The 15,882-nt window shown below is 38.8% G+C and overlaps 4 protein-coding genes across 10 annotated transcripts; 1 reads left to right on the forward strand and 3 right to left on the reverse strand.

Moving 5' to 3' along the window:
• Window positions 1-6: 6 nt before the first annotated feature.
• On the reverse strand, window positions 7-4,919 carry lin37 (lin-37 DREAM MuvB core complex component). 3 transcript variants are annotated; one of them, XM_031852606.1, is made up of 9 exons: window positions 4,486-4,919; window positions 4,255-4,330; window positions 4,119-4,169; window positions 3,920-3,949; window positions 3,717-3,802; window positions 3,396-3,556; window positions 2,677-2,808; window positions 2,439-2,512; window positions 7-2,202 (listed from the first exon to the last, which is right to left on the reverse strand). In XM_031852606.1, exons 1-9 carry the CDS (start codon window positions 4,517-4,519, stop codon window positions 2,115-2,117), a joined length of 732 nt encoding a protein of 243 aa, XP_031708466.1. In that variant the 5' UTR covers window positions 4,520-4,919; the 3' UTR covers window positions 7-2,114. The 3 variants fall into 3 exon arrangements, with proteins under 3 accessions (XP_031708466.1, XP_031708464.1, XP_031708465.1); XM_031852604.1 differs by having other exon boundaries at window positions 3,717-3,949; XM_031852605.1 differs by lacking the exon at window positions 4,486-4,919 and having other exon boundaries at window positions 3,920-4,169; window positions 4,255-4,302.
• Window positions 4,597-11,046, forward strand: proser3 (proline and serine rich 3). Of its 5 annotated transcripts, XM_031852558.1 has the most exons (13): window positions 4,597-5,291; window positions 5,398-5,486; window positions 5,561-5,666; window positions 5,770-6,047; window positions 6,154-6,320; window positions 6,449-6,564; window positions 7,193-7,278; window positions 7,361-7,670; window positions 7,764-8,263; window positions 8,338-8,530; window positions 9,015-9,186; window positions 9,505-9,586; window positions 9,776-11,046. In XM_031852558.1, exons 2-13 carry the CDS (start codon window positions 5,476-5,478, stop codon window positions 9,846-9,848), a joined length of 2,094 nt encoding a protein of 697 aa, XP_031708418.1. In that variant the 5' UTR covers window positions 4,597-5,291; window positions 5,398-5,475; the 3' UTR covers window positions 9,849-11,046. The 5 variants fall into 5 exon arrangements, with proteins under 5 accessions (XP_031708418.1, XP_031708419.1, XP_031708420.1 ...); XM_031852559.1 differs by having other exon boundaries at window positions 4,597-5,486; window positions 6,449-6,552; XM_031852560.1 differs by having other exon boundaries at window positions 4,597-5,486; window positions 6,169-6,320.
• hspb6 (heat shock protein, alpha-crystallin-related, b6) lies at window positions 9,844-11,471 on the reverse strand. Its single transcript, XM_031852611.1, has 4 exons — window positions 11,315-11,471; window positions 11,067-11,224; window positions 10,473-10,595; window positions 9,844-10,381 (listed from the first exon to the last, which is right to left on the reverse strand). Exons 2-4 carry the CDS (start codon window positions 11,220-11,222, stop codon window positions 10,226-10,228), a joined length of 435 nt encoding a protein of 144 aa, XP_031708471.1. The 5' UTR covers window positions 11,223-11,224; window positions 11,315-11,471; the 3' UTR covers window positions 9,844-10,225.
• Window positions 11,472-12,749: 1,278 nt separating this feature from the next.
• psenen (presenilin enhancer, gamma-secretase subunit) lies at window positions 12,750-14,995 on the reverse strand. The gene is made up of 4 exons (XM_031852612.1): window positions 14,887-14,995; window positions 14,414-14,492; window positions 14,024-14,128; window positions 12,750-13,332 (listed from the first exon to the last, which is right to left on the reverse strand). Exons 2-4 carry the CDS (start codon window positions 14,472-14,474, stop codon window positions 13,193-13,195), a joined length of 306 nt encoding a protein of 101 aa, XP_031708472.1. The 5' UTR covers window positions 14,475-14,492; window positions 14,887-14,995; the 3' UTR covers window positions 12,750-13,192.
• Window positions 14,996-15,882: the final 887 nt, after the last annotated feature.

Raw genomic sequence — 15,882 nt, forward strand, 5'->3', positions numbered from 1 at the left:
AATGAACTGGGATGGTTCCTACTCATTAACTATCTTGTGCACATAAGGACACTTTGTATGCGTTCCTCAATTTGAAACATAAAACCTTCTGATATCACAACAGCACTGACTCCTCTATTATGCATTCTTGACGAAAATTTGAATTAATTGTTGATAGGAAACTCATAAAAGTCTAGCACTAGGACCCAGGAAGGACTTAAGAAAGGAACAGTCTATGAAAATGAACCACCAGAATCTTACCTGACACAAACCTGAGGCCAGCCTTTAATTGGTGTTTGATTTGGTAGGATCCCTTAGAAAAAATCTTGAAAGCATGATTTTACTAGTGAAATTGTTTCACCATACAATATTTATGTTAGCTCATATATGAGCCAAAAGACATATTGTTAATTTTATAGTACGAAATTAATGATTTGTTAAATAATTATTACAAAGAATGTGTTATTTGTTAGATTATTCCTGTTTGGTGAGGGACTACAACTTGGGAGTCATTGCTGAGGCACAACAGCTGAGAAATAAGGTAAGCTCAAGCAGATCAGAGCTGTTTTAACATAGTTCTTAGTCCTTTTAATACAATATTAACATGGTTCTTTAAAAATTCTGTCACCTACATCTATCTCACTGGGGGAGGAGATTGTTCCAGTCTGGCAAGGTATATTATTTATCATTACATATGTTTAGTAAAATGTTTCTTCCTTTCGTATATTATTGTGCTCCAGTGTCTTTTAGTTTTTAATCAATCCAAGACATTAAAGGAGCCAACCAGTGCTTTGCCCAGACCTGTTCTATTTTAGTGTGCCTTCAACCAATCAACTTAAGGGGACAATTTCTATTTTATTTTTTCTTGTGGGGCTTTCAGCTGTATTAAAGGGACGCTGAGTAGTTGAGTAGCCATCTTGTATGTGTGAGTTATTGTGTTGTTTGAGCTACCTTAGGTTGCTGTGTTTTAACTTGAGTGTTTTGATTTGGTGTAAATTGGGATGTGTGTAGCAGTGGTATAATTTTAATTTGCCAACATATTTTGGTATAATCTATGTTTTACACATATCGCTATAATAAACTCCCTGATGTACAGTCTAGCCCCACATTGTTTATTTCCCTTGCCTTTTCATTTATTGATTTGATTTATGTATTAACAAAAACAAAATGCTCCATCCCCTCTGGCCTGCATTTATTCTGGGTCTTGTGCATTGAGTATCACCCGACACCTAACTGATGAGAAGACAAACCTAGAAGAAAAGTCCTTTTTAAATGTAATCTTTCAAATTTTATATTTCTCATATCCAAATGGTGCCCTTCATTGGCACTTGAAATTCAAAAGGTCTCTGTTCTGAAGTTAACTCTTTGTAAACCAATAGAGCACATACTACGGAACAGTTCCTTTCAATGGGCAATGCTGCAGACCTACAAATGTCAATGGATCACAGACGTAGAGTAGACCACGCCCAACTGTGTACCTAAAAAGGCAAACAATTCCTTCACTCTTCATCTGGTGTGTATGTCATCTTGATCAAACAACTGTCAGCACTTCTGCCTCAATCAAAATGTGCTGTAGTTGACAAATGTGTTATTGCTTAAATACTTGCTCACCATTTAACTTCCAGTAACTCCCCACCAAGTCAGCAATATTGCAACACATGCATTTTAAAAGAACGTCATATTGAATATCAAATGTAATTCTGGCTACTCTAGGTTGCTGTGTTCTCCAGTACTTGTGTGATGAATACAGCAAACCTGAAAGTGGTTGAAACCACTATGGACTTTAATTAGTCTGGCTAATGTTGAGGATACCACAGGAAGGAGGGAGGCAGTGTGTCTGGAAAACTGATTAGTTTAATCAGACATCTACAAAGAATTTTTATTAATAAAACAGTCCTACATCAAACTGGAACTAATTCCTGCACAAGAAATTTCTAAAAACGTAACAATCCTGTAGAATATTTCTTCTGCAATGCATAGGACACATGGTATATTTAAGGTTCACAGTTATGTTCATGCTTTCCTGTGAGTCTGATTACGTAGCAGGTGTGCTCAAACATTGACTGCTATATACCATGGCTCCTTTACTACTGCTTGGAGTCCATTCTGTGGTGGAGAGCCACAGTACAAGCCAGTCAGCGATCATAGAGCTCCTTCATCTCCTTAAGAACCCTGATACTCTCGCTGTATCTTAACTGGTTCTTGCTAGAGCACTCCTTCCATCTAGGAAAAAAGACCAACATGCGTCAGCTCAACTCGTTCCAAACTTTTGGATGTTTCAGTATTCTTCCAAAAATCTAACTTGCAAACACGTTCACATAAATTGTACATCATGACCGGACATCATATCAGCAAGTGACACAAGAACACCCATGGGTAAACCCTGACCTCAAGGTGGGTTGTTTACAGTACAAAAGTCAATGAAAATGTGAGTCATTATTTTCAATAAAAGAACATACTTTTGCCTTATCTTTTTCCAACGTTCCATGTGGTCACATATGAGAGAACCTGTTACAGGAAGGGGATCTGTCAACTGTGGAAAGAGAAACGGTTCAGATTTAGTTAATTATAACAATATTTAAATTATAAATCATTAGTTCACTTTTAAATATTTAATTTGATGTTAATGCGTTTCATTTATTATCCCTATGCAAGTAAAACACCATCAATAATTCTCTTGCATATAATGTACAGAACCTTGTTAACAGTGGGTTTCTCAGTCTGTGGGATCCTGAGATTGACAGGTTCACCGGAGGTGTTGATTGGACAGGAGGTTGGAGGAGGGAGTCTGTACACATTCTGGCCTTTACCATTGATCAAGTCTGTAGGCTGGCAAAAAAAAAAAAAGACAATTCGAGTAAGGAATGAAGTTGAACAGCCACTTTGTCAAAATGATGGCATAACGGCATCTGTAGGGCTAAGAAATTCCTAATACTTTTGTACTTTAAGTACTCTGTTAAATACTTTATCTAAAAGTAAATTCCAAAGACATTAGTATTTGTATATTGCTTTGCCACAAGAGAGCACCCTTATACTGGTCAGACAGAGGCAGAGAAGCGCTAGTGGCTTTAAGAGCCACTGTTACCACAGACCATCAATACAAGGCTTTGTCATACAAACATTTAGCCGTTTATAGATACTTTTAATCAAAGAAATCAGACAAATATATTAAAGCATATACAGATGTGTAAAAAAGACAATGTGCTGTATTTTCAATAATTCAGTTGATGAAATATCAATATAATATTGTTTAGCATAATACTTTTGGCCACAATAATAGCTTCCATACTTTGTAAAGCTAGATACTTTAAAAAAAAACACCATTCTAAAAAAAAACATTTGACGTTATACTTTACTTTGTGTACTTAATGGTGATGTTTGCATAGAAAAGTGATGACATAACTGTATGGCCTCACCTCTTCCTCCACCATAATGTGTGGGGGGCTTGGGGAAGCAGGCAGCACTCGAACAGAAGGATTGTTTCTCATCCAGGCACGGCAGATAGGATACAGTGGTGTGCTGGTGTTGAACTGAGCCAGATCCACACTGCGATCAAACAACTTAATAATGTAAGCATCTAACAAGTGGAGAAAGACAAAAAATGGGAAGACAAAGAAAGGGTAAGAAATTGTACAATGAAGTTAAAGGCAAAGGGACCACACTGAAAGCAAAAAAGGATGTTCACTGCAGTGGAATTTCTTCCTGAATTGTTTTCAAAATTTGCATATTCAGTTTACTTTGTTTGTGTTGATTACTCTCTGGTAGGCCCTCGTCCATCTCTTTACGCTTCTTCCTCCGGTGCTGTGGAAATCGAGCTGACGGCCTGGAAAAATCAAAACAAGGATGGAAACTTAGAAAAAAAAAATCCCAAACGTTACAGCTTTTTAAATCTCTTATGTTGTGCAGACATACACAGCTCAGTTGAAAAATAGACACTTGCCTTTTTCCAGCAGATGATGGTGACAAATCCCTAAATAAAGCAAGTGAAACATGACATCTAAAAACAAGCTTTTGCACTTTATATTCAATGTGGTGTAAATATATCAGATATTCATACATTTCACAGCACCACCTGCAGTGTATCATACATTCTGCAACATTTAACAAATACATATCAGATCCAAATCGTTGATCCATACTTGTTTAAGGAGTCCGCTGATATTTTTCCAGTATCACCCTCATTTTGCTCCCTGTTAAAAAAACACAACGATATGAGTCTAATAGCAAAGTAATCAAAATGACTAGATGAGTGTCAAACTTTAACGTTTTACCAACCTTTCACTTTCACTCCTCTCCACCAGTCCCTTTAACACTGCATCCAATCTGTTGCGTGCACCAGGCCCCTCTGCGTCTGCAAGTAATGACAAAAGTAGTAAACAGGAATAACGTTACTTACAAATGCATACTTTATTACTAAATGTGAATAGTTCCTAACCAAATACAATGCCCGTTTAGGAAATCTAATTAACCTTGGGGTGAAAATGTAATAATGTTAACGTTACTCACCTGGCCTTTCAGTCTTTATCTTGACGTGGTGCATTATCTCCAACTTTCTAGAACTTCTAGGTAACGTTAGCGTTAATTTGGGAAAATGGCGAATTATATAACCACAAGTTCACTGTAGGAAACCGACATTTGATACTAACGTTAGAGAACGTAGCTAGTTAGCTGTTAGGTTTAGGCCGATTAGTTAGCCACCTTCTGCGTTAGCAGTGACCATTGGATAACGTTAAAGCTAACGTTAGTTTACAAGCCTGTTTACCTATTATAGCGATTAGCTGACTAAATGTAACCCACAGCCATTTCAATACAAAAAATACATGGAAATAAACTGCAAACTGGACGTTTTATTTTGTATCGGACCGTAGCCACTTGCTATCTTAAATTACCGTTGCTAACTTAGCATGTTTTTTTGATCTGATCAACGCATACTGCAGACTTTCCTCTTCCGCGCGCTGTCGGTTTCCTATGACCCGATTGGCGCTTTTGCTGCGAGGACATTCCTCGTGATTGGTTACCTTTTACGTCCATCACATTAAACTCGCTTCCTATTGGCTACAAGTCTTGTAGTAAATAACGATCGGCATAAACAGGGACTCTTTCTTCTGGTTTCATCGATCATATTATATTTGTCAAAAAGAGCATAGTAATTATGTTTTCAGTTTCAAAGTTGGACTCGTTTGATTAATAGATCGTCTAAGTGTCCCCTGAGGCATCGTCATGTGCTATTTTATGGACAATTTATGTCTTACTGGCGTTTGACTCCATGGTAACTTACTTTTGTGGACATGCCAAGTCAACTCTGAAGACCGGTGGGTGATGTGGTCTTCCTCTTTCTAAATAAACTGTTATATTATGGTATGCTTGAGTAACACAGTCAGCCATCCATGCTGATCCAACTATAATTTATTGTCAAAGACCTTAGTTGGGGCCAGACATAAATCAGACGCACAGTGAAGCACATCCCGTCGTCACCTGTGATGTTCTAAAGCTGTAATGAAATCCAGGTAATATTTTAAGATTGTATTTTATAGTACCTTACAATAGTTACTGTCATTCATACGTGTGTTGTTTTTTACAGTAGTCCTGTGTTTTCCAGGCAAAATCCCTTTCAACTGAGCAGAGGGGGCAAGGGATACTACCACCCATCCTGTAACCAGTCCCTATCAAAGAAAAACAACAACACGGTATGTTTTTAAGTAAACTTTATACACAGCAAGACATGTTTGATTCTTATGTTGCTTTCCATCCAGCCAAGGCAAACATATACATTTTGTTGTTCTTTTGCAGACTTTAAGTCCTGTACGTTCAAACCCGCGATCCAGTTCACGACTACAGACTCTGTGCCCGGAGACCCAACAGCTGTTTGAGCAACGTCAACAACGTTTTGCTGCCACGGATGGACAACCGGTGTTTGCAGAGTCCTGGCCCTCCACCGAGTGTGGATTGTCTCCTTCCAGCGCTACAACCTCATCTGACATGGAGACACCCAAACCCCAGTCTGCGAGAGCAGGGAAACCCGCAGATTCCTCAGAGCCAGGAGTTCAGCAAGATTCAGTGCTGGCAAAGTATGTTTTAGTTTCATAGAGTCTAGAGACCATACCCTCACATGTAGCCGTGCCTATGCCGTAAGTGCCTAAGTAATCCTCTTGAACTTTTTATCGCACTGAAAAGACTCTGCTCTCCTAGGTACATAGATCGCTTTCGCCACGGCCAACCGCAGAGTCGTCAGGAGCGCCAGCAGAGCCCTTCTGCCGATGGAGAGAAGCAGCAGCCCTTTTGGTGGATATCACCCTCATCTTTACCCTGCAGTTCAACACCCACTAAAACAACAGACAAAGGTGCATTCTCACTTACTGTGTTTTTTTAATGTATGGGGTTATTAACTGTCACCACCAGCCCCTTGATTTCAATGTGAAAAGCAACCTTGCTGGTAAAATCCTTCTGTTGAATCTCTTCCTCTGCACAGACAGTATCCAGCCTCTGAAAGAGGACCACGGACTCGCCATTTTCAGTCCAGCTGGGCAGCATCGACATGACAGATCCCTTTCCCCATGCAGAGGATCCCTCAGTGTGAGTGCATTTGTAAGTTTACTGGGATTGAGCCACAATATAGCCTGTTAATATCTTTCTCTACTAAATAGAAATAACTTGTGCATTGTTTGGAGGAAATTACCTATGAATGCATATTTATTTCTTTAAAAAGTAAAAAAAAAAACACCAGATACTGTTCCATCTTGTTTTTTATTTGTTGTGTGTGCTATTATAATGGATTATTGGGTCTGCATCCTGCCCTGGTTTATGCCAGCTTTGTCTGAATACCTGGGAAGCAGAATGTCTGCAGCAGAGACGTGTGCATATAAATATTTGCATTTCAACACCACACCACATGTCCATTTGGAAATCTCTGTGTTTACTAAATGCCCGAGAAGCCATTGTTTATGCAGCCGTGTTTTCTACATTCATGGCTTGTTCAACCTGCTTGTGTCAAATGTTTACCCCCACAACATTATAAAAGGACCTCAGTATACGCTCAGTATGTGAGCAATATGTAGCCAGACAATGTGACTGATCAGATTGTTTTTACTCAAATGCTGCAAATTGAATTGTCTAGTTTTATACAGTTACACCGTATTGAGTATTCTTATTATTGAAATATCAAGAGCAAAATTGTGGCTTGTTCATTGTTCTGTCTGCTCTGCTTGTTTCTCAGATGTTGTCAGACATCTCTCACGGTGAATTTGATGACACAGATATACAACACCTTCAAGAAAAGGCTGGCAGACTTCTGCTGAGAGGGTATGAAGACCAACGAGTAACATTAATGATCAATGAATGTATTGCTTCAATGTAAGTAACTTTTTTTTTTTCTTTCTAACAGGGAATGTTCTCCGAGTGATGGATCTATCCCTGTCAGCTCAGAGGGCCTGGAATGCTCAGATTTCTCTTCTCCAGTCAGCGTATATGAGCCAGTGCGACGACCTTTGATTCCCAGTTCCTCTGTCGTTCCTCCTCTGGCACCCCCCACACGCCGGGAAGAGGACATCTTGTTCCAGTGGCGTTTAAGGAGAAAGATGGAGCAGGCCAGGGAGGGGTCGCAGTCCCTGCAACACTCCAGTCTTCATGGTCCCACATTTAGCTGGCAGGCGCCCAGTTCAAGCCATCCCTCTGCCAGTGGACAGGCTTACAAGGTTGGAGTCAAAATATCTAATATATACTCCATATGTTTTGTTTAATAGATTTCCAGAATTATTTTATATTCCTCTTTCTTGCATTATCTCTAGCAACACCAGATTACTCAGCCTCCTGAATTCTCACAAAAATCTACACGTCCGCACATCCCTGCACACCGGCCACAAACCAAAGAAGCCCACGGATCATGTCCCCAAGCTTCGGATCCAACTCCCTTCCCTGCCTTTGTTGTCTCTGGCTCTTCAATTTCTCAACCACAGGCCATTGCCCATGTGCCTGCCCACATGCATTTACTCTGTGACGTCTTGCCGTGTCCCATCCAGTCATCTCGCGCTAGCACGCATCAACACCTTTCAGAAAGTATAGATGAGTCTCAGACCAAAGTTGTCTGTGAAAAGACCCAAGTCCCTGGAAACTCAATGAATACTTTCACTGATGGACGTAGTCGTGAGCGTATGCCATCCCCACCTGCATCATCTGGAGCTATAGGAAGAGCGGAGCTTATTCGCCACAAAAGGTCTGAGAGGAACAAGAAAGAGAAGAATGAGAAGAAGACAGCACCGTCCTTCAGAAAGCAGAAGAAATCCACAAGGTATAGTCTTGAAACATGCACACTGAGTAAAAACAAAATCATGTCTGAATGCCCTAATACATGTATTCTTGCAGATATACTGTGGATAGGGAACATGATGATGGCCCTGGTCCTACAAACAGGAATTTCTCACATCAAAACATTCCCAAAATAGTCCTGCCATGGGCAGAGCAGCGGCAACAGGAAGGAAGCCAGGGGTTTTCCAGTGAGAGCTCTACTGGCGATCAGGCACCGCCCCCTTCTCCAATCCACAGTGCCTTAGGACAGGTTCTCGAGTTGTTTCCTTTAATGCTCTCTAAGTAGTGTGATTAACACAAGCGCTTCATGAAAGCTGGTTGCATATTTCGTCTTAATGTTTTCCCCACTGTCAGAATATCTTCATAACTTGCCAGCAGTATAAGTGATGAACTGAATTATTTGTGTGTTGCTGTTTAAAATACAGTAGTTTGTGAGGATTCATAACACCCATATTTGAGTAGTTGTCTTCACGAGATAGACTGTGTGTGAGTCATTGTCGTATCAAATAATTTAAGATACGCAGGTCAGGTGTTCATGTCTAACCATGTTAGAATGAGATGAGAGGAATTCTTTAAATACTCTATTTACCACAAATCTTGAATTGTGCGGCCATCGCTCTGCACACTTTGTGTTGTTTGGATGTCATACATCATCATTTTGGTGCTGTATAGTGTTATTATGGTTATCAAAAGCTGCATTAATCTGTAGGGTGTTCTCATTTGGGCCTTGACAGGTAGTTTCAGAGGTGTTGTTTCCCTCGGTGGATCCATCTCCTACACAAAGGACCCCTGTCACGTCGGTTTCTCCTCCTTGCACTGCCTCTCCACCTCCACAATCCTCAGTTCCTCCATGCAACGCACAGAACTCCATGGAGGTCATTTCACAGCTGCTGCAGGAAGCTGAAGGTGAGCCTATGGCAGCAAAGAGCACCAATCTTTACCCTGGAGTTAATCGTGGGGATTATTTCTGACCCATGAATAGTTTCTATTCCCAACATATAGCCACAACTTAAGTTAAAACCACAAGAGCTTTCTCTATTTTTTTTTTTTGCGAATGCTGTAACATTTGTGATCCATGTTGAATTTCACAGTATTCATAACTTCATACTGCCTTTCAAGGATTTAAACAAGAAAACAATAACTTATAGTATTGATCTGCTGTGTGTACATGCTGAGCATATTCCATTATCAACTTTCTTAGTTACTATTTTTTCCTTTTTTCAGATTCAGATGAAAAAGAGTTTGAAGACGACCCTTTATTACAAGTCCTTCGCAAGCAGAGGAAATGGGTAAAGGAGCAGATCAGGTAAAATAATAACCGATCGATTAAATGGTTCAGCGAGCCGAATGTTTGGTCGTCATTTATGTAAAGGATGTTCCCAGAAGGCCATTCATCTTGAAATCCTAAGAATTGTAGCTGTAATAATGTTATTTGAATCCTTAAACACAGCACCCCAAATTCCAGAAAAATAATCTTCTGTATTTTTCCTTTTAGTGAAGTGGACTCTATCTTGAATGAATTCCTGGACGAGCAACAAGTTACTTCACCATTCACAAGAGGCACTTGATGTAGTCTTTTTTTATTTTATAAAGAAATAAATTTTATTTTTCAAGAAGTATTTCCACATTAAAGAGTTTGGCGATATGTTTGCGTGCATTATTAATCACAATCACAATACAGTGCATTTTACAAAACTTGCACACAGTTTGAACTTTCGAACGCAGAATATTTACAAAGACTGGTTCCTTGAAACATCATGTAAGATTGATGAGTAATAGAAGAGCAGTATATACAAACCTCACAGGGGCAGGGAACAGAACAAATGGGTGTTTTGGCACATGCTGCGTGTTGCTGTGACTGAAGGGGCCTGAAGTTATTTCTGTATGCACTTGTTTTCATATGTGGTGAAGATGGCAGCGATTTGAGTGGTTGGTTTTAATGGGATTAGGTCAGGATTCTGGAGTCCTCTGTTCGCCGCATCGGTGCAGATATGATAAGGATGCCACCTGGAGAGACCGCTGATTCCAACGCCATGGTGTCCACTCCCTTTGGGATTCGGTAGCGGCGGTTAAACTGCCGTGTTGTAACCCCTGAACCATCCTATGAAATACAAGTGTAGAGAATAAGACAAATCATAGCTATTGTAAATAAACTAAAAGAAATACAGTAATATCCCTCCTAGAATACCAACCTTTTTTTCTTCATGCTTTCCCTGCACTTCCACAAAGTCTCCTATCACTTTGACCATCAGCTCTTCTGGGTTGAAGTGCTTGACATCAACTTGAACTGTGAAACCACTGTCATCACAGTTCACCTACCAACACAAAAGTAAATGCTGTATATTATATAGAAATAAAATACCTCGAAGCACAGCAAATAGCCAACAAATTCCTATTTGCCATCATACTCTTAATAAATATCCATCAAAGTCCATCATTGACCTTGGAAACAGTAGTTTGACAGAAATGTTCTTCTGGGGGGCTTTCAACTGCATCTCAGGGTTTTCATCTGATTATGACTGTAAGATGAACTTGAAAGAGCTATGAGGTGGACCTTGAGTCTTTGTTTTTATCTCTCTCTGTATGTATATATACAATTTCTTTTTTAAATTTAATCAAATTTTCTTTTCCCCAATTAAAAAAATGAGGGAAATTCCTGTTTAAAGTTACCCTGGTAAAAGGTTATTTGATATCACTGACTGTTTTATGTTTTTATGCAGTTTTATTGAACCAAAATAAATGCAATCACCTTTTTAACATACCTATTATATAGTGAAATGACCTACCTCTGCAGAGCTGGTATTATCAGTATCTGGAATCAGTAATTTCGGGGACCAATTACATTGTCCGTAAGTCCCATTCAGCAGAGGAATAAGAGGTGGTATAACCTTCTGCCATGGGATACCTCCAGCTGGAAGAGTGGATGGCAGGATGAAGTCCATTTCTAATAAGTAAAGGGGAAAAAATTGACTTGACAGCAGTTGAGGACACAGCTTGCAACACTATAAGGAATACAACAACGGCCACAACTTACCTCTTCCTCAATTTCCTGATCAAATAAGTGAGCAAAAGGACTGGCCCTGTTTCACTGCTCGTGTCCTCCGCTTGTCTCAAGACCTAAAAGTTTGTGCAGTGAGTACCGATGGTGCGTCTGTCTGACTCCTAGCTCTGACGTGGCTGACCGTCACGCTGTGTTTTATACTGGAGTTGCATAATAAGCTGGGAATTCACATCGGGGCACCTTGCCTCTGTTATGTTCCGGATGCGTACCCTTGGGTGTTCAGGCAGGGCTATATAGGAAGAGAGTGTATTGTTTTGGGAGCGGCACAGCTGTTGCGAGCTTAATGGCAATTAACGTGTTTATTAGCTTTTGCCAATGTTTTAGCCCGCAGCTTATACCGAGGGTTGGTGGCACCGATACAAACAGACTGTTTACGGTTTATTATAAGACCTGTTGCGAAATATATACATAAGGTCGGTTGTCAAGGAAGGTCTATCCAAAAATAAGTTCAAAAGGGATGTTGTGACACTCGTAAGCTGATGTCAGACAGACAGTGACAGCAGCGACGTCCCTAACACATGCCAGAGCACGTGCGCTTCCCCCCTCCATCACTACTGGAACAGTGATGCTTCAACTCTTCAAATGATGTACTTAAGTAGGAGTAGCAATGCCTCAATATAAAAACACTCCATCTCGAGTAAAAGTCCTGCATTCAACAATTAAGAAGCTTAAAGCTAAACGTGTGTGTATCAAAAGCAGAACATTTTGACCTGGGAGTGTTGTAATATTGTGTTTTATAAGTATCATTTTAATGCAGTGGTTAAAGTAAAAAGTACAATGTTTACCTCTGAAAAATGTAACATTAATGAAAGTGCCTCAAAAGTGTATTTAAAGTACAATAAAATGTACTTAGTTACTTCCCATATCTTCACTCAGTACACACACAAAACACATTGAAACAACGTACAAAGTCCATAAAAGGACTTTTAGTTTACTCCCCATAAATCAGTTTTATTAAGGGACTCCTTGCATCATAAAAGAACCGTTCGTGTTGACACTACCGACTTGTTATTGGCACACTCTAGTGAAGTCAGCAGTTTATACCGCGGGCACATGTTCTCCCTGTTGGTAATGTAAAACCTGTCACCAAAGCTTTGACTGGACTGGAGTGACTAAAAATGGCACTGATTATGTTATGACTCATATTGGATGATAGGGAAGTGGCGACATTCGGAGGGATTAAGTTATTGGGTTTCACAACATTCAGTAATTGTCCAGACTTTAGGAGCCTCTGTAACAACGCAAAGTATCAGGAGTATATATGGAGACGATAGCTCACCAGTGAGTCACCAAAAACAAAAAGCCAATACAGATTCATTGATCCTAGAGGGGCAGTGATGTTCCAACATGAGAATGAACTTGCCTTGGGAAATACAAGACATGAAAACATAAAAACTCGGACGCATTATGGATGTTTTTTTTTTATTTGTCAGTCATACAAGTACAAACAGTTTGGGGTGCACAATCACACAAATATTAAATTCCACAAAAAGAAAAAAACATTGTTGAATCTAATGTTCAATGTCCTGAACAAATTGGAATGCACATCCAACTTAATTATTAGATACTGTTAGATTATTTCATGACTGTAAACAGGATTAATTAGCTTACTCTTAAAAAAAAAAAAAAAAAAGAAACTCAAAGAACTTTCTGAAATGCCCTGGCAAGCACAAAAAAAGAAACATGACTTTTCGAATCCTAGACCATTTATATTTCAACGTGGATCAGCCATTAAATTTACCTCCAGAGACCAGACAATTCATCAGAATCTTTCACTGTAGTTAAAGAAGAAACACTCTCTGGTCCTTTTATAGTGGATCATTAGTTATTTTCAAAAGACATAGAAAAGTTTCAAGGAATTCCTAGTGGAATTGTGAAGGAGAGGTAATCTCCCACCTCCCCCCACTCAGCTCTGAAGCGCTGGAAAATAGTGATCCATGTGGTCAGTACTGTTACCCAGAACAACAAACCCAGTGCTGACCGCTTCACATCTAGAGGAAAAACACACAAGAGACAATTACTTTGCATGAAAACAATGAACACACTGGTATACCATGTGATGCCCTAGCATCTACCTGAAGCTTTCTTTAAAAATCAATAAAAATAAAGCTCAGAATATTGCAAATATAGTATTTGAAAATGTTTTTTTTTTTTGTTTTTTTTTAAATAGTACAACACGTGTTCTAAATCAAAAGTATCAGTACTGGCTCACATTGATATGGGGAAACGTTCTTCAAACAGTAAAAACTAATCACAGAGACATTCACCGTCTTGTTTGTTTTAACAAAGTTCAAGAGTAAATGTTTGTTAATGTCATCTAGCCTGAAATTTGTGATGCATATGTTGTCCTACTTTATAGGTTTAAGCGTGAGAATGAATCAAATTAATATTGTGATAATTCTCAAATCACATACTGAGTGTTTTCCTAAAATGAAATCCTACTGTTTAAAACCTAAATCTACATTCTTATGTATTTAGATCTCATTTATGTGGATGCAATAATTATATTAATACAAGTTTTATATAAAAAGCAAACATATAATCTATTCCAACGCTGCTTAGGAAGCTCTCCTCACCTAGAAAAGTCATCCCAACACTACCAAGATTTAAGGGAACAGTAGTTTGACCATGATGGAACAAAAATGGTATTATTGGTATTAAAGTAGCAGTTATGACACTTACATGTTTTGATCTGCAGCTGTTCAGTGTAAACTGGCTTCATAAAGGCCTCCTTAAAAAACCAAACTACATTGACCAGCCACAGGAATGGCAGAAATGCAAAGCCACCTGAGAAAAAAGGATGGTAAAAACATCATCAATGACAATACTGCTGGGTTCATATTAAGGCAACTCTATTCAAGATCACTTGTGCTTTACAATACAAAAGATTCCCCGTAAATGTTTACCTAAATGAGACTATATGACATAATTTGAATATAAATATATAGCGTATGGAGGCTGGTTCTAACACTACTTGCATTTGCTCAGAATGTACAAACCAAAGGGAAGGAAGTAAGCTATAATGTAAAGATGTTTGCATCCAAACTTGATTCATTTTTAAAGTATGCTCACCTAAATAATATTTTCGGCATAGGGTTAGTTTCTCCTCATTGGGCACTCGTTCCAGATTCATTGTGTTTGTTGGTGGATCCTGCATCAGAAAGAAAAAACAAGTTAAAAGAGTGCAGGATCAGCTCGAAACATCAACTCAAATACCAACGTCTGTGACAAAGGTGATGCTGTTTGTGTCTCCGTTTAAAGTGCAATCGTCTGGTAGTCTGGGCAAGACTAAAACAAAGCAATCGGAAGAACATTGAGTACAAGTCCAGCAATAAAGCAACCTACTAATGCTGGCAGACGAAGTCAGATGACTTGAAATTGACCTCAGGCTAACGTTAGCATTTCATTAGCTTAGCAATGTAGCATTTGGTTGTTCCGACTGCTGCAAACACACCTAGCAGTAACTCACTACGCTCTTCAGATCATGTTATGTTAAAATATGTATATGGAACTAAACTGCACATTCACGTAGTATTTTAACCTACCTGGTATGTGTAAGGCCAAAGGGTCGGACAATCGTCGCAAATTAACTAAATAGAAACAATCACACACTTCCTCCTTCTTCTTCGTCGTCTCAATCGTATTCTTCTTCGTTTTTCTTCTTTGTCTGTTATTTTGTTTACCCGTTAACCTACACAGCATACTGCCACCTACTGTACCGTAGTGTCATAACGCCTTCATGGGTTTTTGACTCCTAAATTCGTCCTTCCTCCCGTACATTTATGTTCATCTTCAACAGACAGCGGAGCACTTTCTCCAACAGACTCATCCAGCTCCGCTGGCACAAGGACAGATACAGGAGATCATTCCTGGCCACTGCAATAAGACTTTATAATAAATCACCTCTGGCCAAATCATTCACACGACTGCAACACAGTTACTCTGTTGTTTGTTTGGTTAAATCTTTGCACTATTGTTTAGTTAGTTAATTTTAATATTATTCTATTTCACTGTATATATTGTGCATTTTATATTTAATATTTGTATTGTATATATTGTGCATTTTCATTTTTATATTTTCATTTTATATTTTATATGTTTTACTCTATGCTTTACTCTATGCTTTACCTATACCATAAAGGCTGCTGTAGCGAAAAGAGGATTAATAAAGTATCTGTCTATCTATCTATCTATCTATCTATCTATCTATCTATCTATCTATCTATCTATCTATCTATCTATCTATCTATCTATCTAATCCTTGAATAGCATACTCAACTTCCCTCCAATTTAAGCCTGTCTCTTTTCACATAACTTCCAATGTGACAAACAATCTCACTTAAAACGTCCCCTTAAATTGTGTTTTTTTCTAAACTTGTTTTGTTTTGTTGAAAGCTCAGAAAATATTTTAAATTGGGATTATTTTGTCACACTTTCTGTCCACAAGTTTCTTTTTATACATTTCACACTACACGAGTACGTTTCTATCGCCTAGACACAGAATTCTCATCAAACATGAACTATGGTGTCAATTAAGAGGT

Source organism: Anarrhichthys ocellatus, unplaced genomic scaffold, assembly GCF_004355925.1.
Source record: "Anarrhichthys ocellatus isolate YVR2014 unplaced genomic scaffold, GSC_Weel_1.0 scaffold13, whole genome shotgun sequence".
NCBI lineage: Eukaryota > Metazoa > Chordata > Actinopteri > Perciformes > Anarhichadidae > Anarrhichthys > Anarrhichthys ocellatus.

Excerpts from the sequence above, each read along its gene's own strand:
- proser3 (XM_031852558.1), top strand. Across the intron at positions 6,048-6,153 it reads CAAGATTCAGTGCTGGCAAA|ACTCTGCTCTCCTAGGTACA; the intron begins GTATGTTTTAGT and ends CGCACTGAAAAG. Across the intron at positions 8,531-9,014 it reads TCCACAGTGCCTTAGGACAG|GTAGTTTCAGAGGTGTTGTT; the intron begins GTTCTCGAGTTG and ends GGGCCTTGACAG.
- hspb6 (XM_031852611.1), bottom strand. The coding sequence starts at position 11,222 with ATGGACTTCATCCTGCCATCCACTCTTCCAGCTGGAGGTATCCCATGG. Across the intron at positions 10,596-11,066 it reads ATAATACCAGCTCTGCAGAG|GTGAACTGTGATGACAGTGG; the intron begins GTAGGTCATTTC and ends TTGTGTTGGTAG. Across the intron at positions 10,382-10,472 it reads GAAAGCATGAAGAAAAAAAG|GATGGTTCAGGGGTTACAAC; the intron begins GTTGGTATTCTA and ends TGTATTTCATAG.
- psenen (XM_031852612.1), bottom strand. The coding sequence starts at position 14,474 with ATGAATCTGGAACGAGTGCCCAATGAGGAGAAACTAACCCTATGCCGA. Across the intron at positions 14,129-14,413 it reads ATGCCGAAAATATTATTTAG|GTGGCTTTGCATTTCTGCCA; the intron begins GTGAGCATACTT and ends CTTTTTTCTCAG. Across the intron at positions 13,333-14,023 it reads ACAGCTGCAGATCAAAACAT|ATGTGAAGCGGTCAGCACTG; the intron begins GTAAGTGTCATA and ends TTTTTCCTCTAG.
- lin37 (XM_031852604.1), bottom strand. The coding sequence starts at position 4,519 with ATGCACCACGTCAAGATAAAGACTGAAAGGCCAG. Across the intron at positions 4,170-4,254 it reads GAGAGGAGTGAAAGTGAAAG|GGAGCAAAATGAGGGTGATA; the intron begins GTTGGTAAAACG and ends TTTTTTTAACAG. Across the intron at positions 3,557-3,716 it reads GAGTAATCAACACAAACAAA|ATGCTTACATTATTAAGTTG; the intron begins GTAAACTGAATA and ends TCCACTTGTTAG.